Here is a 23269-nt window from a genome sequence, read left to right as displayed (position 1 = left end):
CATTCTTAAAAATAAAAGGTTCTGTATTGGCATCGATGGTTCCATTAGGAACCTTTCCATTGCACTAAAGGTTATTTATAGTGGATAAAGGAGATCTTTAGATTATTAAATGTTCTTCACACTAAGTAAAAAAGTGGTTCTTCAGGGAACCCAAAATGTATATTCTATGGCATCACTGAAGAAACCCTCTTTTCGAACCTTTATTTTTAAGAGTGTTGGAATGTTTTTTGTTTTATTAACCTGTTAACTGTCACCCCCCTTTTTTTGAGTAGACGTTAAAATGCACATTTCGAACTTAAATGGTTGTAATTAAAGAATGCTTTGGAGTATAGGCATACAATTGGTCTTGTTTTAAAGAAGACATTTGGCAGATTTTTGTAGAAGTGAAATAAATTAAGAAAGTGAAACAGGAAAAAAGTTATAGAAGTTTGAGTTTATGGAAAAGTACAATGTAAAAAAAATAATTATTCATATTTTATATAAAATATATATTTTTAAAACCTGGGCAACTCTAAAACTGGAAAAAAATCAAAGCCAAAAATCTGAACAAGTTGTGTTTCAAAATTTAGGTTGATATCTCAAAAAATGAGCTTTCAGTAAGATTTTGTTTGGGCGCAGTACCAAACCTTTTCACTAGGTGACAACCAGACTCCATTGCTACCCATATAAGGGCGCCTCCATTTCCATATGTGGTGATCTGAACCATTATTTCCACAATTTTCATACAATTTATGAAGTAGACATTCTATTCAGAAGTAATATGGGAAGTTTGGCAGATTTTGATATGAATTCAACCTCTAAGAAACACATAAAAATGTTCATTGCTATTTCAAAATAAAGGTCTGAACACGCCTTAGGAATATGAAAATATTCTTGATGCAAATTGATAAATTAATAATGATAATAATGATAAATTAATCTGTAATTTATTTTGAAAATCAGTCACCAAATATGAAAACTAGAGATTGTAAGCTTTCAAATGATATATAGTTTGTCAAGATTAGTTTAGGTTTAGTATAGGATATTATTGTTTTAAATATGTAATGGATTTGGGCCCACCGGTGGGCCCGTGACAGTTAACAGGTTAAAGCACTTATTTGCACTGAATACTCACGTTTGTGAATATTCAAATTTGTATGCATTTTACAAAAAATTAACGGTGCAAAATTTTATGCATTAACGCAAATATAATTTTTAATTTCCGTATTTATTTTAGGCTATCTGGAAAATGTATTTAAAAAAAAAAGTTCTAACAGTCCATGCTATTTGTTTAGAGTTATTTATGCTATTTTTGATATTTAGAAATATTTATCTATTTCTATTTCTGAACCAAATTTCACTATATCGCAAATTTTTACTATTACTTATTTTATTATTTTCAAAATACCAGCAGACAACCATAGATAAGTCAAGCTAAAACTGACTGTATCTGCATTTAGGTATCTGCATTTATATGCTGAACATATGACATATATGTACATGGAATGCATGGTTAAAAACCACATATAACCCTGAAAATGTGTTTCCCAAAGATGTTCTCTTCCAGCTGCCATCTGTTTTCAGCAGTGGCACTTTCACAAGATGGTCTTACTTCCCTAGTGACAGCTGACATTAAATCCCTGCCAGAAGAGAATAAAAGAAGAAGCCTAGACTGACTGACCTGTAATGGTGAGGATGACTGCGCCAATGATCATGACAAAGGTCTGAAGAGTGTCGGTGTAGATTACAGCAGCCAAGCCACCTGGAGAAACAGAGGACTAAGCCAGTATTGCTCAATTCTCTCATGATGGTTTAATATGATATGAGTCATCGAGGTCAAGTCTGAATCAGCACTTGTAGACAGAGGAGTAAATACAGTGACAGCAGAGCAGCGGATTAAAGTCATTATGCAATTATGCTGGAATCAGTCATGTAGACTATAATTACTGCTGCAGAAATTAACTGTTACTGAACCGCTGGGCTTCTGTGAGAAAGTTCAAACAAGTAATCATTTAGTAGAAGCTTTTATCCAAGCAATTGACAGTAATACTGTGGTTAAGTACCTCGCTCGAGGTTTGCACTGTCAACAACTCAAACCAGCGACATTCCTGTTACCAGCTCTGAGTTTTAACCATTATGCCACTCTATCCAGTTTTACAACATTGCAGTTGAACGGCGTGACATCTTAAGCTGTTTTGTCACGCTACACTGCTGATTGTTGGAAAAAGTTCTCACTACTGAAACATGTAGTGGTACCCTTTTATACAATAAGCATCATGAACAATGATAATTTATTAATCTAGGTGGATGCGAAGTTATAAATATACTATTGTTCATTGTTGATTCATGTATTATGAACAAACATTAACAAATGTTAATTTATACTTGAGTAGCAGCCTATATAAAATGTAGCCTATTAGTAATGTAGAAATTAACATTAACCGAGATTAATAAATGCTCTCGAAGTATTGTTCATTGTTAGTTTGTGATGCCTAATACACAAATAGACTACCATTCTCAAGTTTGCATTAGAAAGACAGTTAAGTTCCCCCTCCCTCCCAAACTTTTATTTCAAATAAACACATTTCTTTTGAACTCTCCATTTATCAAAGAATCCTAAAAAAAGTATCACTGTCTCCACGGAAATATTAAGCGTATTAAGATAATATTAAAGGGATAGTTCACTTTAAAATAAAATTTTGGTATGTTTTAGCTTACCTCAAGGGCATCCAAGATTTTTTTTCCGCAGTAGTTTCAATTTTGATATTTTTAGGCCAAACCGTTCTTGTCTGTCAGTCATATAATGCAGGTCTACGGTCACTGTCTCAAAGAGCATGCACAGAGTCCAAATTAAAACAATTCCCCATCGTAATTACACATTGATGGCCTAAGACACGAAACGAGCAGTTTGTGTGAGAAAACGAACAGTATTTATATCGTTGTTACCTCTTGAACACAGCCGCGTCCAAATGATCTGAGGGCGCGGGCGGGTATAGATATATACACTAGACGCGGCTGTGTTCAAGAGCTAACAACGATATAAATACTGTTCGTTTTCTCACACAAACCGCTCGTTTCGTGTCTTAGGCCATCAATGTGTACTTACGATGGGGAATTGTTTAATTTGGACGATGTGGGATTGTTTTAATTTGGACTCTGTGCATGCTCTTTGAGACAGTGACCACAGACCTGCATTATATGACTGACAGACAAGAACGGTTTGGCCTAAAAATATCAAAATTGAAACTACTGCGGAAAAAAAGACACCTACATCTTGGATGCCCTTGAGGTAAGCTAAAACATACCAAAATTTTATTTCAAAGTGAACTATCCCTTTAAGCTCAACTATTTTCAACAGTGATAATGATAAGAATCTTGAGCAGTAAATCAGCATTTTAGAATGATTTCTGAAGGATCATGTGACACTGAAGACTGATGACGCTGGAAATTTGGCATGGGACAGGAATAAATTACATTTAAAAATGTATTCACATAGAAAACAGTCATTTCACAATACGATTGTTTTTAATTCTGTTTATCAAATAATGCAGCTTTGGTGGGCATAAGAGACTTCTTTTGAAACACACAAAACAATCTTAATGACCCCAAACCTTTGAACGTAAAGACAAACCTGCAATAGTGTAGAGGGCAGTGACGACCAGCATGAGGACAGTGGAGAGGTAGAGATTCCAGCCCAAACAAACCTGGACAAACAGAGCTCCAGAGTACAGATCCGTCTGCAAACCATACAGGATTTAAAGATTTTAGGTTGCTCATAGATATAGGAGACTTAATTGTGAAGTGTTTCATCACTATAAAAAATGATATGATCAATAAGTTATGACAACATATGTTTTTACATTGCTTTAACTCATCAAAATATGTTAAGCAATTTTTAGTAAGTTATCTAAGATTCAACTCATTTTTAAAATCAGTTTAAGTTTAATGCAATTTAAGTTGAAATGACTTAAACATCCATGTTGATTACTTAAAAATATAAGGCAGCATCCTTTTTTACAGTTATACTGCATTTGAGAATCAACTCTGTTTACTCTTGTTAATAAAGTAAAGACAGTCGTTGACACACATTAAAGGGTTAGGGTTAGGGTTCACCCAAAAAGGAAAATTCTGGCATTAATTTACTTGTAATTGACATGTTGTTCAAACCCGTAAGACATTCGTCCATCTTCAGAACACAAATGAAGATCTTTTTAATTCAATTTTTAATTCCCTTCATTGACAGCCTATGCAACTACCTTGCCAGCTACATGTCACCCAGTGGTTTAACCTCAGTGTTATTGTAATGCCAAGCCAGCAGAGGGAGCCATCACCCGAGTACTGACTGAGCGCTCCCTCTGCTGCTTCTACATTCACTTCCTGTTTGGGACTACTTAAGCTGGGACCATGTGCTTTCTCATCGCGAAGTACTGCCAGTTTACCCTGCCTTACCAAGCGTTTTTCCTGATATTCTGCATGTGTATGATTCTGCCTCGTTCTCTGACCATTGATTCTACGGATTTCCCTTTCTGGATTGTTTGCTTGTGTGGACTGATCTCAAGGTTTGACTTCTCTGCCTGGTTTCTCACTAACGTCTCTTGGATTATCCTTTGGATTGTCGAAAGATCGGACTGCTTTACTGTTATCGACCCTCTGCCTGTTTCCACGTGTTTGTTGTTTGGTATTTGCAATAAACTTCTGCATATGGATTCTAATGCTGCATCAGCGTCCTCATTACAGAATACTTCGCCTACCGTGAATCCAGCGGAGGTTTCCAACTTACAAGCCGCATTCGCTTACCAAAGTGAGGTTCTGAAGAATTATCAGGAACAACTTGCAAAGCTACAATCAGTCAACGAACACCTGACGCACTATGTACGATCTCTTCCTCCTCCCACGCCTTCAACGGTAAGCTTTGCTCTTCCTAATAAGTTTGATGGCTCTGCTGAACAATGCAAGGGATTCATTCGACAAGTAAAGCTATATTTTGAGTTCCAACAAGATCGATTTGAATCTGAGAAGAAGAGATGTGCATTTCTCATGACTTTGCTCACGGGAAAAGCCCTCGATTGGGCTTCAGCGGTGTGGGATAGCGATACACAACTCAGGAGATCCACTGAGTATTTCTTACTTCAACTTCAAGAAGTTTTTGAATATCCCGCAGGGGGCAGGGATATTTCAACACAACTTATTAATGCAAAACAAGGTAACCGCACCGCAGCTGATTATGCTATTGAGTTTCGCACACTGGCAGCTCAGAGTGGATGGAATGATGTCTCTCTTAAAGCTACCTTTTTCAACAGCCTCAATGTTGATCTGCAAACTGAACTCGCCTGTCGTAGAGAGGATTTATCATTTTCAGAACTTGTTAATCTCACCATCAAGATCGATAATCTCATGAGACAGACTCCCAAGCAACGTACTAACAGAACAGTTTATAATCATTCCCCTATCAGCCATCTCACAGTTGAAAAATCATCTGTTGAACCCATGCAACTTAACGTTTCTCGATTGACGGAAGAGGAACGAACAAGACGTCGACAAAATCATCTTTGCTTCTACTGCGGAGAACCAGGCCATCGCAGTATCGGTTGCCCACTCAAGGCCAAGTCTTCAACAGGGGTAAATATTCACAATTTCTCTGTCCTTAAAAATAAGTCGCTTACACTACCCGTCACCATAAGAACTGATACTCTGTCTCTTGATCTCACAGCGCTGATTGACTCTGGAGCAGCTCTGAATATCATCAACAAGGACATAATTCAGAAGTTTAATATTCCTACCCAACCATGCATTCCACCCATTCAGATCAAAGCTATCGACGACACTCTCATCAATCAAGGTATCCAATGTCAAACAAAAACCTTGAAACTTCAAACCGGTTTGTTCCATCAAGAAAACATCACCTTGTATGTCGTTGACTCACCCAAATACGAAGTCATCTTAGGATTTCCTTGGCTCACCATCCACGATCCTTCCATTTCCTGGTTCCAAGGGGAATTAACTCACTGGTCTCCATTCTGTTTGATGAACTGCCTTTCAATTCAGCCACAACCATGTCTCACCACAAGCATTGAGAGTCCCGAAACCCAGGTAAAAGTATCCATCCCCAGTCAATATCAAGATTTGTCTGAAGTTTTCAGCAAGACTAAGGCCACACAACTTCCTCCACATCGTCCATGGGATTGCGCCATTGATTTGCTTCCCAATGCCATGCCTCCCAAAAGCAGAGTTTACCCGTTGTCCAGGATTGAGGATCAAGCTATGGAGGAATACATTGAGGCGGCTTTAGACTCAGGGTTCATTCGTCCATCCACATCTCCTGCAGCCGCCGGGTTCTTCTTCGTGAGTAAAAAGGATGGTGGTTTAAGACCCTGCATAGATTACCGTGGACTGAACAATGTCACAGTAAAATTCCGCTATCCCTTGCCTTTGGTACCTCCGGCTCTGGAACAACTACGAGAGGCCACCATTTACACCAAACTAGACCTACGAAGCGCATACAATCTCATCAGGATCAAAGGTGATGAATGGAAGACTGCATTTCTCACCACTAGGGGGCACTTCGAGTACCAGGTAATGCCCTATGGGTTAGCCAACTCTCCAACTGTCTTTCAATCCTTTATAAATGAAATTTTCAAGGACTTCATGAACAAATTTGTTATTGCCTACATCGACGACATTTTGATTTATTCCAAGACAGAGACTGAACATGTTACTCATGTGCGTGCAGTATTATCCCGTCTACTGGAGAACCAACTCTATGTCAAAACTGAGAAATGTGAGTTCCATGTCCATCAGACATCTTTTCTTGGCTATCAAGTCAGTCACCAGGGAGTGAGGATGGACTCAATCAAAGTTCAAGCAGTCACGGATTGGCCTCAACCTACTACCATTAAGGAGCTTCAGAGATTTCTAGGCTTTGCCAACTTCTACCGCCGTTTCATCAGAGATTACAGCACTATCGCCTCTCCTCTCACCTCACTCTTGAAAGACAAACCCAAGAAACTCGGTTGGAATGAAGAAGCAAGCCATGCTTTTGCCACCCTCAAGTCAAGTTTCACCTCAGCTCCCATCCTGAAACATCCTGATCCTGATCTACCGTTTGTCTTGGAGGTGGATGCATCAGACTGCGGAATAGGAGCTGTTCTCTCCCAACGTCATGGACAACCAGGCAAGCTTCATCCATGTGCATTTTACTCCAGAAAACTCACGAGTGCAGAAAAGAACTACGATGTTGGTAATAAGGAATTATTATCCATGAAAGCAGCCATTGAGGAGTGGAGACATTGGCTAGAGGGCGCTCGCTACCCATTCCAAGTCATCACCGACCACAAGAACCTTGAGTATATAAAGGGAGCAAAAAGACTTAATCCTCGCCAAGCTCGATGGGCCCTCTTCTTCACTCGTTTTGATTTCACCGTTACTTATCGACCAGGCAGCAAGAACAGTAAGGCAGACGCACTCTCCCGTAAGCATGACCCTCCTATAGAGGATTTCAAACCCGAAACCATTCTACCACCCACTGTCATTCTGGCTCCAGTCTCATGGGACATCATGGAGGAGATTCAACGCAGACAAGAACAAGATCCGCCACCACCACCACAATGCCCACCAAACAAACAATACGTACCCCAAGACATGCGTCACCAAGTACTCCAATGGGTTCATACATCCATCAGCTCAGGACATCCAGGTATATCACGCACCCTCCATCTGGTAAAGAACTCATTTTGGTGGCCTTCAATGACCAAAGACACAACCATCTTCATCAAATCCTGTCAGATCTGTGCTCAATCCAAGACCCCCAAGGAATTACCCTCAGGCCTACTTCAACCATTACCCATCCCACAACGACCATGGTCTCATCTCTCTATTGACTTCATCACTGACCTGCCACCATCTGACGGATTCACAACCATTCTAGTCATCATCGACAGATTCTCAAAGTCATGCCGGTTAATTCCATTAAAGGGATTACCTACAGCCATGGAAACAGCTTTAACTCTCTTCAACCATGTATTCCGCATGGCTTACCTGAGGACATTGTCAGCGACAGAGGAACACAATTCACCTCCCAAGTCTGGAAAACGTTCTGCAAACAATTGGATATTAACGTTAGCCTCACGTCTGGATACCATCCTCAGAGCAACGGCCAGGTGGAGAGACTCAACCAGGAGATTGGCCGTTATCTACGAACCTATTGTAGTAGGGAACAACATAGGTGGTCAGAGTTTCTTCCCTGGGCCGAATATGCCCAGAATTCACTCACTCATGCATCTACAGGCCTCACCCCCTTCCAGTGTGTCCTGGGGTATCAGCCCCCTATGTTCCCGTGGTCGGGTGAACCTTCCTCGGTTCCGGCAGTTGACGACTGGATTAAACGTAGTGAGAGGGTGTGGGACAGTGCTCATGTGCGTCTTCAACGGGCTGTAAGGAATCAGGAGATCCAGGCCAACAGACGCCGACGTCCACACCCTCCCTACGAACCTGGACAGCGGGTCTGGCTCTCTACGAGGGACATCAAGCTGCGTCTGCCCAGCAGGAAGCTCAGCCCTAGGTACGTAGGCCCTTTCAAGATTCTCAGACGTATTAATGAGGTAACGTACCAGCTGGAGCTTCCTGCTAACTACCGTATCTCTCCCTCTTTCCATGTGTCCCTTCTCAAACCGGTCCACCCGGAGGCTGACCCCGGCCAGATGACCCCAGAACCACCGCCACCCCTGGATGTAGGTGGTATGCCCGCCTACCAGGTAAAAGAGTTACTGGACTCTCGCCGTAGAGGGGGTCAGCTCCAATATCTGGTGGACTGGGAAGGCTATGGACCTGAGGAGAGGTCATGGGTGGCCGCCAACGACATTCTGGATCCATCGCTCACGGAGGAATTCCATCGAGCCAGACCTGACCGTCCAGCACCCCGACCGCGGGGACGTCCTCGCCGAGCTCCAGGAGTCGCTCCTAGAGGGAGGGGTTCTGTAATGCCAAGCCAGCAGAGGGAGCCATCACCCGAGTACTGACTGAGCGCTCCCTCTGCTGCTTCTACATTCACTTCCTGTTTGGGACTACTTAAGCTGGGACCATGTGCTTTCTCATCGCGAAGTACTGCCAGTTTACCCTGCCTTACCAAGCGTTTTTCCTGATATTCTGATTGTCTGCATGTGTATGATTCTGCCTCGTTCTCTGACCATTGATTCTACGGATTTTCCTTTCTGGATTGTTTGCTTGTGTGGACTGATCTCAAGGTTTGACTTCTCTGCCTGGTTTCTCACTAACATCTTTTGGATTATCCTTTGGATTGTCGAAAGATCGGACTGCTTTACTGTTATCGACCCTCTGCCTGTTTCCACGTGTTTGTTGTTTGGTATTTGCAATAAACTTCTGCATATGGATTCTAATGCTGCATCAGCGTCCTCATTACAGTTATGAAGCAACGTGAGAGCATGTTCACGAGAGCACCACGCCACATGCAAGAGCAGACGTTGTTGAACGCGTGTTGGAGATTAATATTTTGTAAATAAAGTGGTAAATTTTGTGCCAAAGTTATAGCATTAATGGTTTATTAGCAAGCCAACAAGGAAGCACACAGGCATTAGGGTGTGAGTGTTTTTATATGCCTGCAGTGAAAAACAGATGTTGAAACAGCTCAACTACATTCTCTTTCACAACTTTAAATTCCATGGGTGCAGAAACATGCCAGCACAGCAATACAGGACCGAATAAATGAAGCCTTTGTAGATTAATGTTTGACTTTTAGCTTTGTGTGAATGAGACAGCAAAAACCATGAGTGAATGTATGTGTTTTCATGCTCACTGAGATCTTGGTAAACACAGACAGCAGCAAACTGAGAACTGACAAGTACGTTCGAATACGCTCTCCTCCAAACCGCCGACCCAGATACTCTGGCATTGTGACAATCTGAGAGAGAGAGAGAGAGAGAGAGAGAGAGAGAGAGAGAGGGAGAGAGGAAGTGCAGAAGGGAATGGCATGATCTAAGCAAATTAATAAGCAAATCTGGGAAAGTAGAACATGTGGTGAGTTTGTGTGTGAGAGAAAGAGATTGTGAGTCTATAACACGTGGCAGTATTAAACATAAGTTCTGAATTATTAATTCACATAGGACTGTATAGCTCAGCTAGAACATCGGTATGAACAGTGAGTCAGTGTACGTCTAAAACTCACCCCAGAAGACACATAAACTGGGACAAAGACCCAGGCAAGGGCCAACAGGACATAAGTTGCCTAATAAAGAAAGAAAGAGTTAGTGCACTGTGAAAAATCTATTTCTTCATCAGGATCAATTTATTTGTGAAACACATTTAAACATCTCATTTTACAACAAGATCATTTTACTTGAGGAGCAAAACTGCATGAGATATTACATTGTGTTTGCATTGAATATACAGTGGCCCTAAAGGGTATTTTGAAAATTTAGATGCATCTAAATTTATATTTTGTCATCGAATCTAATGACATTCAAACAGCTTAAAGGAATAGCTCACTCAAAAATGAATTCATTTATTCACCCTCATGTCATTCCAAACCTGTATGACTTTCTTTCTTCCACAAAACACAAAAGAAGATATACTGAATAATGTCAACTGTTTACATGCATAACATGAAAAGTTAATGGGGTCCAATATGACATTGGACATCATTGTCTTTCATTGTATGGAGAAAAAACAACAAAAAAACAGACATATTTTAAAATATCTTCTTAAAGTAAGTTATACAGGTTTGAAAAGACATGAAGGTGAATAAATAATGATGAATGGGTGAACTATAACTTTGTGCAATTTAAGTCTCAATTTTTTGGGAATTTAGTCATGCATGAGGTTTTATTTATTTCACATTTCACATATACACCTCTATAAATTTAGACAACATGTACAAGTAAAAAGACAAACTACTTAAGCCTTAAGATACTATATTTTTTACTGACATTCTAGACAAAAACCAAGAATTATATTTTCGGTAGCACTTTATTTTACAGCCCTGTTGTGATACATATGATGTACTTATTATAATCAATTACAATAACTGGGTAATAACTCGTTACTAACCCTGAACCTTAACCTAAACCTAACCTTAACCCCTGTAGTTACCTTATTACCCAGTATTTTCTTAGGTAAGTACACTCTAAGTACACGTACTGTAAAATAAAGTGCAACTGAATTTTCAGCACCCATAAATAATGTAGTTTTAAGACAGAATCTGGTCTTTTTCTCCCCCTAGTGCTGATTGAATGCTGGTGCATTAATATGAACTGCTAGATTTTTTCGTGTTAAAGTAATGATTAATAACGAATTATGACTAATACATATTTTGCATTTGTTTGGAGTAAATGGGAAATGAGGCGTTAAAAAATGATGTCTCTCACATTCCATTCAAATCCAGCAACAGCGATCCCTCCTGCTGCTCCTGTCCCAGCCAGACCGATGAACAGTCCTGAACCCTCACTGCTGGCAAACAGAGATGCACCAATCTGCACACATTCATTCATACTGCATATTAGTGCCATTCTCAGGACGGACGACGTGAAACAACTTGATTTACCACAATCAGCTTCACACTCAGTATTTGCAAGATCGCTGACAAGACATGTGTTACATAGCCTACATTTCTTTTTGAATTATTATTAATTGTTAACAAACATGTATTCATTACTTGAATGAGCTCATTGTTTCTGCCTTAAATTAATAAATGGTTTAAATGAATACATTATTAGCTAACTGTGTGATTTGTACATGCATACATTTCTGAAATACAACTTGGACACTTTTCTGAGAAGCTGCTTTTCACAATATGTATTGTGAAAAGCAATGTGAAATTCGTGTATAATTATTATAGCCTACATATGTCATATATGTTTAATAATTATATACAGGGCTAAATTTGTATGACCTCATTTTTTGTGACCTCATTTTAATTGCGATGTACATGGAATTGTACAAATTTATTTGTCACTATGCGGGACTAATTAAAGCCACTGCATGCAAATGAAAAAGAATGTGCTGAAAATGAAACAGAGCACCTAAAATATATGCCTTCTCTTATTAAAGAGGGGTCCAGATGTCTCAAACCACTAGTTAAAATACTTTATTTGGGGTATTTTTTATTATAAATTCTACATAATAATATGAGCAAAAGGTTTAATTAACATTAATATATATTTGGTGTGTCCATCTTTTGCTTGACTCTCCAGCTGCATGAACTTAGCCTTATAAATGTATTAAATGGAACTTTATAAATGTCTTTACTGTAATTTTTAATCAATTGAATGCGTCCTTGCTGAATTAAAGTAGGCCTATTAATAAATTTCTTACCCTAAATTTTTACATTTTTGAATGGTAGTGTATAACGGTTTCCACAAAAATATTAAGCAGCATAACATTCATAATAATAAGGGCATGTTTACACAACAACATTGCATTTGCGTTTTCGCATACAGACATCGTTGTCAAAACTATATCTGTTCACAAGGATCCGCGAAAACGACTAAAAAACACTGTATTATCCTGTCAGGCCAGTAGTTGGCGATGTCACTTTGTAACGAAACACTACGCGCTTATAGACTGAACACGCATGTGCATGATGTCACTGTTTTCACAAATTCACTTTTCTTTAGTTTACACAGAGACAATAACAGTATCGTATTTAAAAACTTGCACTTTTAAACAAGTTTTCAAAAGTTTGTGTTTTCAGGTCCCCAAAAAGCCGCTGTTGTGTAAATGAACGGCCTAAACGCTTAAAAGGTTTTCTGTTTTTAGTTGAAAACGGTGTCATGTAAATCAGCATATTAGGGGCTGTTTACACGACACCAATTTCAACTAAAAACGGAAAAATTTTAATGCGTTTTTGCCGTTCATTCACATGACAACAGCGTTTTGGGGACCTGAAAACACTTTTGAGTTTTTAAAACGATACTGTTGTTGTCTCTAAACTACAAAAACGTGAATTTGTGAAAACTGTGACGCCATGCGCATGCGTATTACGTGTTCAGTCTTTAAGTGAGTAGTGTTTCTCATAGACATCATGATGTCTATGGTGTTTCTTTACAAAGTGACATCAACTACATGCATAATAGTGTTTTTAGTCATTTTCGTGGATTCGCGTGAAAGGAGATCGGTTTGACAACATTGTCGTCTGTAGCCTACATGAAAAACACAAAGGAAAAACTTTTCAGGTTTTAGTACATCGTTGTCGTGTAAACGTAGGCCTACCCTTGGAATCATTTCTGAAGGATCATAATTGTACATTAGAGCAAACTGTTTTAATTTGGAATTTTTTTGGGCTTATTTATAGATTTAAATTTGGTTTTGCAGTTTGACTTTTGGACACCACTGTATATAAATTCTGACCTAAAATCTGGATGTTGAAAATAAATAGTTTCATGTCCATGTTATTTTACTCTGTGCCTATTAAAAAAAGAAACAACTTTATTCAACATTGTCTATAAAACGTTTGCCTTGAGATCACTTTTATCACATCAACCTCTGTAGTTTATTACTCTACCACTTAAAAGTAAAGTTTTATTTTTAGGCTGTAAAGTAAAAAAAAAAAAAACTAAAACTAAACTAAGTATTATTTGTAAATTATCTCCTCAATAAGGCTTAAACAATATACATTTAAGTAAATGTATGCTTACATATTGCTTCAACTGGTTCAGTTTACATTAATGATCACTCACCGGCCACCAAGCCATGTCTCTGCCAGCCAGGAAATATCCACTTAGTGTGTTTCGACTCACTCTGCAAGATGACTGAAACACACAATAGTTTATACGGAATTTGTATTCGAACGTTGTATTTCCCACTCTAATATCTTAGATGTTAGAATAAAGTAACGTTTAAAAAAAAAAGATTCCTTTCTAAATCCACAGTTTACATCCACATGTTCTTAAACACAATTGTGATCTATTTTTTTTTTTTTTAAATATAACTCTTAGAAAAAAAGTTCTATATAGAACCATAAAGGATTCTGTCATGTGCTTCATAGAACCTTTTAGGGGTTCCCATCATTTTATGGATTTAGTTTAATTAATTAATTAACACACTTTATCACTAGAATACAAAAATGAAATAATCCCTTAAACATGAAAGTATTATGCAATCATTTAATACATTTCTCCGTATGTATAACCTTTTTCTGCAAAAGTGCATTCAACCCCATTGAATCTTTTTTTCTAAGAGTGTAAAAACACTGTGACAACAGAAAAGATATATAATGTTTGATACAGCTAATACACGCACATGCGATACACAAATATATCTCACCCATATTCCAACTGCGACGTTCAATAAAAAATACGCTCCAATTACAATGATATCAGATACGCTGAAAGACTGGGAAAGGGCGAAAAATTTAGTGGTAGAGTTAGACGCCATGTCCTGCCTTCACACACACTACACGCAGACTAAGACCACAAGGCAAAGAGGCTAGAAAGACACAAGGCGTTCCGGTCAGCCGGCTCTGTGTGTGAATTGATCATTAAACACATCAGTTTAATGAAGCAAACTTGCACCTACATGAGAACAACAAGGCAGATGAAACACATCCGTGAAGACACGCAAACCCTGCTGCTTGTTTGGGTTTCAGAGACTTACACATGCACCTGCACATAGAGACAAACACCAATGGCTACACACACACACACACGCACGCTTAGACGTATAATCAGAGCATTTAGACGTGTGATCTAACTAACCTAATGTGACTGTCAGAGTCTAAAAAACATCCCTAGACACACTTAACAAAGTGAATCATTTACTTAAACACCCACTGGTGCTAGCCATTAACACACACACATGCACTAACCGTCAGCATCAATCTTACACATGGACATAAGTATACCTTTAGTGTTTGGGGTCACTGTTCACATTAGCAGTACTTTATTTGACAGTGTGGCAGGAGTATTTGCAATCTAATTTATTTGAAAATGCACCACAATTGACCCATGATAAAGTTAATTATAGTAAAAAAAAAACCTCTGACTTCTGTTTTCCAGAGTATTTCTTTCTAGTATGTCATTTTATTTTGGCCTTGGTAGTTTTAAATGATGGCAGTGTTAATGTTTCCGGTGACTTTTTGTCTCTCATTGAGTTATTTATTATATTTAATCTTTAATGCTTTGAAAAGTGTATGGCGGATAAGATTTTGCTCTTATGCTCACCAAGGCCATATTCATTTGATCAAAAATACAGTAAACAGTGATATTGTCAAATTTAAAATACATTTTTTTTCTATTTTCATATGTTTTTTTAAGTAACTTATGAGGTCAAAGCTGAATTTTCAGCATTATTACTCCAGTATTCAGTATCACATGATCCTTCAGAAATCATTCTAATATGTGAATTTGCTGCACAGGATAAAAATCGTATTATTGTTGTTAAAAACAGTAATAATATGTGGAAACTGTGATACCATTTTTTTGAGGATTTTTTGATAGAAAGTGCAAAAGAACAGCATTTATTTGAAAGAAATAACAGGTAAAAGTCTTTTATGTCACTTTAGATCTGTTTACTTTTAGATCAAAATAATAATTAATACCCTCATTACCGCAATAAAAAAAAAAAATATATATATATATTATATATTTAAATAACATACAATATAGTAGTATGTATTGCGCTGTGTATTACAGTAATGAGAATCCAATGAGAATCCACACTGGGAATAATAGAAAAAGAAATAGGAACACATCTGGATGCATTACGCTACATTACACTTTCATGCTGAAAAAAATAAGTGCGCTCTTACGGTAGCTCAATCCTTTTCCTGGATATTTACTGTACCTTCTGGAAGGGTTTAGTTCCAGCCACACTTGCTGAATTAGCTGTTTCAGTTGTGTTTCATTACAGCTGGAACCAATCTCTGCAGGAGGGAACGGTTGGTGAACTAGTGATTAAGGTTGGCAAACACAAAAGATTCCAGGTTGGACAGAGCCAGGAACTGGTAGGAGGGGAATCTCCCTGCGGATAATTTGGAGAATAAGTTTTACCTCACAAATAACTGGGTATTAATTTAGTTATTGCAGTCCTAAAAACTGACAGTGCAAAATAAGTAAAGAACGGCTAATTACCCACTGACTGATGTGGGTTAGAACGAGCCCAAATTAGACATCTGCTCTGGTTCTGCTGACACCCTTAGGGAGGAATGTATCGTATCAGAGACTTTTAATTGTAAGATTGTCACCAAAAATTATGTCTGAAATGACAGAGATAAGGAGTAAGAGAGCGATTAAATTATATGATAATAATCAGAGCAGAATGGCTATCAGAGTCTGAGGGCCACCAATGAGATTTAAAGGAACAGCTCACTTAAAAATAAAAGAAGAAGAGAGAATACTGTTGTGTTTCTTTCTTCTGTGGTATAGAAGTTTTCATATGTTTCACCATACTGGAACATCATTTTCATAATAAGCATAACTGATATTAGTGTGATGCACCATCAAGGTTTTTCACTAAATACAACTTACATTTTCATCTGTTCATCTGTTGCTCACAGGCTGTTGCTTTTAACCTTGCCAGGTTGTGGTCACTGTCATTGCTTTTGTTATATTGTGTGAATATATTGGGAAATATTCCCTTTTGTGTTCAGCTGGAAGAAAGAAGGTCAGATTTGGAATAGCTATGGGTGAGTAGCCTAAAAAATGACTGAATTTTATTGTTTATTTTTTTGGATGACGTGTTCATTTAATAGTGTGCATCTTCCCCCCTTCTTTAAAGGACTGTATGTCTATGGCTCAATACACGGTCAGTACCTACCCCACTAAAATTTGTCCTGTGACCTTTCTCCTCAAAAACACACTTGCTCGCTCACACACAAAAACAAGACACACTGCTTCCCTCCCTTTTAATCTGTCAGCTCATGGGAAAGGGTCTATTTAGTCACGCCCCCTGATTGATGCAGCACCATCAATTTAACCAAGCTCTCTCTCTCTCTCTCTCTCTCTCTCTCTCTCTCTCTCTCTCTCTCTCTCTCTCTCTCTCTCTCTCTCTCTCTCTCTCTCTCTCTCTCTCTCTCTCTCTCGCTCTCTCTCATACACACACTGTGGCAAGCTGCTTTAATATTAATTCCTTTAATGTGTTTTTATGTTAATAGTACTTACTTTATAATTACTAGTGTGTCATCCAGACTAGTATCCCTTTTTTAATTCACTACACTCTAAAAAGAAATCCAGGAAACCCATTTCTGCAACAAGTTTATAATTTGAATGTATTGATTCACTTCATCTTTCTGTAAGGTTGAAGTTTTGTGGTTATTGTGCTGAAGAGGTTGTGGGTGGCTATATGAAGGTATTTACACTACAGTGACTCTATGAGCAATGACTGTGTTAACGCCATTGACAAGTAATGTTTTATTTGTTCATTAGATTTATATGTTAAATAAGTTAGTTTGTGTTATGTTAGCTGTTTATTTTAACTGAAAATAATAAACGTGACATGACTTTATTACAATGCCGAATTCAGAGCAAACATATTCACGTTGCTATTATCAGATGATTTTCTTATAATTTATTTAAAAAAAATGCTTGCTGTTTTTTCATTTTTGTTGTGTTTATTTTGATATTGAGAGGAAAGTACACAGCACATTTACATATTCATCTAAACGTCACTCTCAGCAGAGTGGGCGGCATCAGATGTTCGCTTACAGTATGTCGCTGGTCACGTATTTCGAACTTCGTTTTGCCCCTAAGTGAAGAACGAAAAATAACTCCATCGAGTATATCAGGGCCTTAATGATATTAAAAACTTGAGTTTAATGCTACAAATTATTACGTTCCCCTAACTCACAGTTATTTGTTGGATGAACATAATTTCATTGGAAATTGTCATAGCTCAAAAAGATTGATGGTTTAATTGCAGTTAGATTAGTTGCAGTTCTTTTTTTCAGATCCCACATGTTCACCTCCAGATAGCATATATATATATATATATATATATATATATATATATATATATATATATATTTTTTTTTTTTTTTTTTGGTAACTGATAGTGTTTTTACTATAAACTATTCTAGTTTTTAGTTTAGTTTTCTAGTACTAACTGAATATATATATATATATATATATATATATATATATATATATATATATATATATATATATATATATATATATATATATATATATATCAAGAGTTCAGATGCAAAACCCTCTAAGTGCCATCTGAAATTTTCTTCTATAATGATAAGTTTTATAAAGTTTGTATATTTAAGTTAAGTAATTTCACTTAAATGACAATTAATAGGTAATTTGCATTTAAGTGAAATTATTGAACTTAAATTTACAAGCTTGATAAAAATGATCATTCTAGAAGAAAATGCATCTTTGCATCTGAACTCTTCATATATATATATATATATATATATATATATATATATATATATATATATATATATATATATATATATATATACACACACACACATATATATTATTCTAGTCAGTTTTTTTTTTTGAATAAATGTTAAATCAGCTTGCCATACATACACAGATAGTACACAGACACACACACACACACACACACATACATGCGCACATGAGAAAGCGACAGCGGATTACAACCTCCAGCGCCCGCACGCACATCTGCCTGGATGTTTACGTAATATATACGTTCTCTCTACGAGCTTCGGGTCAAAGAGACGGCTTCTGTTTTGATTTACACAACATCTGATGTTTTTGTAACGAGCCATGTCACCGTGCGTAAATACGCGCAAGGTTTCCGCGCCGTCCCTTTAACCTGAAAACGAGTGGATTCTGTCACCTCAGTACGCAATAAGACCTCTTTTCGTCGTTAGCGACTGCGTGGACGCCACTGGTCACTTCACTGGGCATGTAAACGCGTCTTGCGCCTCTCTGCGCACTCGACCTTTTAACGATGAACGGCGAGGATGTGCTGGCGTTAACGGCACCGTTAGGTCGCCTGGTCCCCTGAAGATGCGCTGGATGTAAAAGTATAGCAATGACCGAATGTGTGAGAGAGGGTGCTTGAGTGTGTGATTGAACAGGATGGGGAAAGAACAGGAACTCTTGCAGGCGGTGAAGACGGAGGATCTGATTACCGTCCAACGGCTCCTCCAGAGACCCAAACAGGGCAAAGCGAGTGAGTATCACACCCACCGATCTTAAATGTCTCATCACACCCTCCACACACCCCCTTGCTATTGCTTCAATGACCACTTAAACCGACGCGGCTTTTGAATATGTGATATTATATGGCAAAACACTTTGCTTTAGCGAAATAAATAAATGTGTGGTGAACAATTTCGTGCATTTTCAATCAATTACCTCTTAAGAGCATGTAGAAAAATGACTTTGTAGGCCTTCTATGTTAGTGTCGTATAGCTACGCGTCTAGATTGGGAGCCGAGAATCGTTTCTGGTAAAGGACCGCTTACATTTTTAAAACGTACCAAAACTAAATTATTTTTGTAGCGTTCACGAACGCTTCTCGTGCATTTTTTTTCGGAGCACCCTTTACGTCCAGTTCGATATCTAAACGAAACGTTCCTTTTAGTGACTCAAAATCATACAGCGCGGCAGGGTCATCCAAATGACTCTGGCGTGAGCCGGTTCTTTTTTGTTATTATCAGCGCAGACATCTACATTCGCTGATTATAACGGAAGCGTTCCACTTTTGTCGCGTCGCTCAGTGTAGATGGATCGTCAATACTTGATGCTCGCTGTGGCGGGCCGCGCCAAATCCGCTTTGATGCCCAGATGAGCGCGCGCTCAGATATGGCAGGTGGCTCAAGATCGCCAAAGATTAAAGAGATGGAGTATTGAAGGAAACATGTGCAGATGGATATTGGCATTTTACAGTTATGGCTCATTAAGTACCTGACTATTCTTCATATTATATAGATTTATAATGTCGATAAATAGATACCATCTTTATATTATATCAAAGTACCTGTTATTCCTATCAGAGAGCTAGAAACGTTGTCCTTATTTTATTTCCAGCTACCTGTAGATAGATAGATATATTGGTAGACAGACAGACAGACAGACAGATAGATAGATAGACAGATAGATAGATAGATAGATAGATAGATAGATAGATAGATAGATAGATAGATAGATAGATAGATAGATAGATAGATAGATAGATAGATAGATACCATCTTGTTTGTCCATGTTGGGAAGCATGAGGCTTGGGAAGGGAAGAGGGATTATATTAGTGAAAAGCGCCAGATGTCAGAGTAATAAAGTGTGTGAGTATATGAGAGAGAGAGAGAGAGAGAGAGAGAGAGAGAGAGAGAGAGAGAGAGAGAGAGAGAGAGAGAGAGAGAGAGAGAGAGACTCAGCTGTTTGGGCGTCTGTCCATTATGACGTGTAAAGGGGCGTTCACGCTGACAATCTTTTATTGTGACCTCACTGGGTCACAATACTGTTTGAAATAGGTACACGTATTGCTAGGTGCCATCATTTTAGTGACGTATATGTAGCTTGTTTTTAGTGAACTTTTGGTAGGCTATAGTATTGCATGACCACATGCTTTTTTTCTGAGGCAAGTATAGAGGTCAATTCACACCAAGAACAAAACCTATAAACATATCCATAACAATAATTATACTAGCATCCACACCAATGCACAGTAACGTTATAAGCATGCGCTGCAGTTTTGTGATCTGTCACTTTAAATGTTCAAGGTCTTTAAAGTAGGATGGATTCTGATTGGCTGTCCGTGTTTTGATCTTTCATCAGCTGGAAAAATAGTTTTGAAAGTGATTCCATGATATAATTCCTCTGTGGGGTTATCATTATAGTTGTGTTGTGAACACTGCTATTCCTTTACATTTAGAATGATTTTATAACTGTTGTATAATAACAACGTATAATATACATTATAGTTATCATCCTTGAACATCCCTTAAAATGTTCTGTTAGTTATCGTCCTTGGTGTGAATGGGCCTTAAAACAGACAGTTTTATCTATCTGCATCCATATTGAGGATGCAGAAAGTATTTGACTGTTTTGGTGGGTCACAAATCATGCTCGTTTGGAATAGCTTTTCCTCTTATTTATACAATGAATTCTATACAGTCCTATACTATACAGTACATACAGTGACTGTTGCACAAGATCAGGCACACGCCGCACAAACATACGCGGACACATGCCTATAATTGAAATGCAATTACCACTTCCAGTGCTGGGTAACATCCCAGGTGGTCAGAGATGCATCTCCTGCTATGGTAGGAGGGGCGGCCTGAAATGAAAGCAGGCCACTCTCTCTCTCTCTCTCTCTCTCTCTCTCTCTCTCTCTCTCTCTCTCTCTCTCTCTCTCTCTCTCTCTCTCTCTCTCTCTCTCTCTCTCTCTCTCTCTCTCTCTCTCTGTGTGTGTGTGTGTGTGTGTGTGTGAGAGAGAGTATTACAATAATAGCTATACTGAAGATGCCCTTCTTTTCCTTGTGTTGGTAAAGAAACATACACCTTTTTTCTGGTGCATTTTTAGACACCATCATCTAGAAAAAAAGAGCACAGGTTTTTTTTAATGTATACCTGTAGAGTGCGTGTGTGCTTAATAAAGACATGAATGAAGACATATTTACCTTTGTAGATATTCTTTTAAGAGAGTAGTTATTGTTTTCCTCTGAAGGCATAGTGAGGATCAGTTGATGTGTCGGTATGCCAGACTGCATACATCCTTTCTGTGATAGTTGCTAAACCCTTGCTAACACCTTTATGTCAATGTCCAATATGTTCTGCTGTTGGGCTGTAGATGTTCTCATCTCAGAAAGCTACATCATCTCTCAAGAGACTCATAAATTAAAATGTATGTTCTCTAAAGGTTTATTACATGATCTCCTTGAACGTTCTTTCCCTTGACCTTTGATACCATCTCCCTTATGCTCCCCTGAAACTACATCAGAAAAAAAGTGAATTTGGCACAAATTCTGCTCTGTTAATTACAATATATAATATCTTGTATATTATGCTGTGGTGTTGTTTTAACTGTGGTGTTTGAGGGAGTGGCTATTGACTCTTGAATATGGATATTTAATTAGGTAGGCAGGGCAAAAAATAAGGATTGTAAATAGTTGATGCTGGTAATTAATAAGGCTATAGTTGCTTTTAAAGTTCAGTTTAGTGTTAATAATGCGGTTGTGTGCTAATTTATGCTGTGTTATTTGAAGCCACCATTATGGAGGTTAGCGCTTATAAATTTGTTGGCGATACTGGGTACATTCCAACATTTCTTTTGAAGCATTGTCTGCTTTTGTGTTATATTTGTAATTTTTATGAATGAACGTGTAGATTTGCGTATAACTGACCTGATATAAAGTACGTTTAACAAGTAATTTCTATGTAGATAAATCGCTTTTGTGCTTCCACATAAAGTATTTTTTCTGTCCTAGATCTCTTTTAAACAACGTGTTGCTCACCATTATCTGAACAAATTGATTCAGTAGAGCAGATGTCCATAGACCTCCCAAAAGATTAAATTAGTGCCTGTAAAAGATTCATATATCTTAAGCAGGTTGATTTGACACCGTTGCTTCGAGAAACTCCTTGTTCTTGAGCAGTTAAATGTTGTTCTTGCATGGGCAGTGATCACTGATCATTGACACCAGGGCACTTAAAACACCTGCTACTGCGATTAGCATTTAGAGCAGTAAGTAGATTCCAGTTCTGTTTGAGCATTTCCAAGAATTTTCCTGTTTAATATGACTGAATTAACTTGACTACATCAGATACAGTACATCAATTCATCTAATTTAATAAAAAATATCTTCAGTATAAGTAACAACACATAGTTTAACTTTTTGTGCGTGTAACACAAAGTCTTATTTGATTCGGAGATGTGAAATAATTCATTACTTCTCATGTTATTCCAGATCTTTTATGAATGACAAGCTACGCGCAGATTCATTCAAGCAGCAGAACAGATGAAAAGCAGGGAAAAATCAAAGCATTTCAGAAATGTTTGTTCACAGCATAAATGGTTTTCAAAAATCCATGCACAAAGAAGCACATTTGACCTATTTTTAGTATATTTCTGTCACTGATTTCATTTTCACATGGTTCCCAAAGGTCTTAAGAGAAAAAAGAAAACCCAAGTGCACTAGATGTTTGATAATTTACCAGCTAACAGCATTTGTAATGTTTTTGTTTTGTTTCTTTTTTTAAGAATGAACATGTAGATTTGCATATAATTGACCTTATATGAAGTAAGTGAACTAGTAATTTGACCTATTTTTAGTATATTTCTGTCAGTGATTTCATTTTCATGTTTCCCACAAGGTCTTAAGAGATAAAAGAAAATCCAAGCGGACCAGATGTTTG

At 37.8% G+C, this 23269-nt stretch overlaps 2 protein-coding genes across 2 annotated transcripts in view; one reads left to right on the top strand and one right to left on the bottom strand.

Annotated features, from left to right (window-relative positions):
* Nucleotides 1-14361, bottom strand: part of slc5a10 (solute carrier family 5 member 10) — a gene marked incomplete at both ends in the record, with an annotated part of 32147 nt that extends 17786 nt beyond the window's left edge. The window contains 7 exons of the mRNA XM_081361584.1: nucleotides 1661-1741; nucleotides 3611-3716; nucleotides 9788-9892; nucleotides 10157-10216; nucleotides 11355-11459; nucleotides 13665-13736; nucleotides 14251-14361. Coding sequence (XP_081217710.1) covers nucleotides 1661-1741; nucleotides 3611-3716; nucleotides 9788-9892; nucleotides 10157-10216; nucleotides 11355-11459; nucleotides 13665-13736; nucleotides 14251-14361 — 640 coding nt within the window. The remainder of the gene's footprint in view (nucleotides 1-1660; nucleotides 1742-3610; nucleotides 3717-9787; nucleotides 9893-10156; nucleotides 10217-11354; nucleotides 11460-13664; nucleotides 13737-14250) is intronic.
* A 4140-nt stretch (nucleotides 14362-18501) lies between these two features.
* LOC308687754 (caskin-1) overlaps nucleotides 18502-23269 on the top strand; it is a gene marked incomplete at its 3' end in the record, with an annotated part of 55562 nt that continues 50794 nt past the window's right edge. Inside the window, exon 1 of the mRNA XM_081360475.1 lies at nucleotides 18502-19083. Coding sequence (XP_081216601.1) covers nucleotides 18990-19083 — 94 coding nt within the window. The 5' untranslated portion in view covers nucleotides 18502-18989. The remainder of the gene's footprint in view (nucleotides 19084-23269) is intronic.

This window comes from Scardinius erythrophthalmus (genome assembly GCF_964197995.2).
Source record: "Scardinius erythrophthalmus genome assembly, chromosome: 3".
Classification (NCBI taxonomy): Eukaryota; Metazoa; Chordata; class Actinopteri; order Cypriniformes; family Leuciscidae; genus Scardinius; species Scardinius erythrophthalmus.
This window is presented reverse-complemented; position numbering and strand designations above follow the sequence as displayed.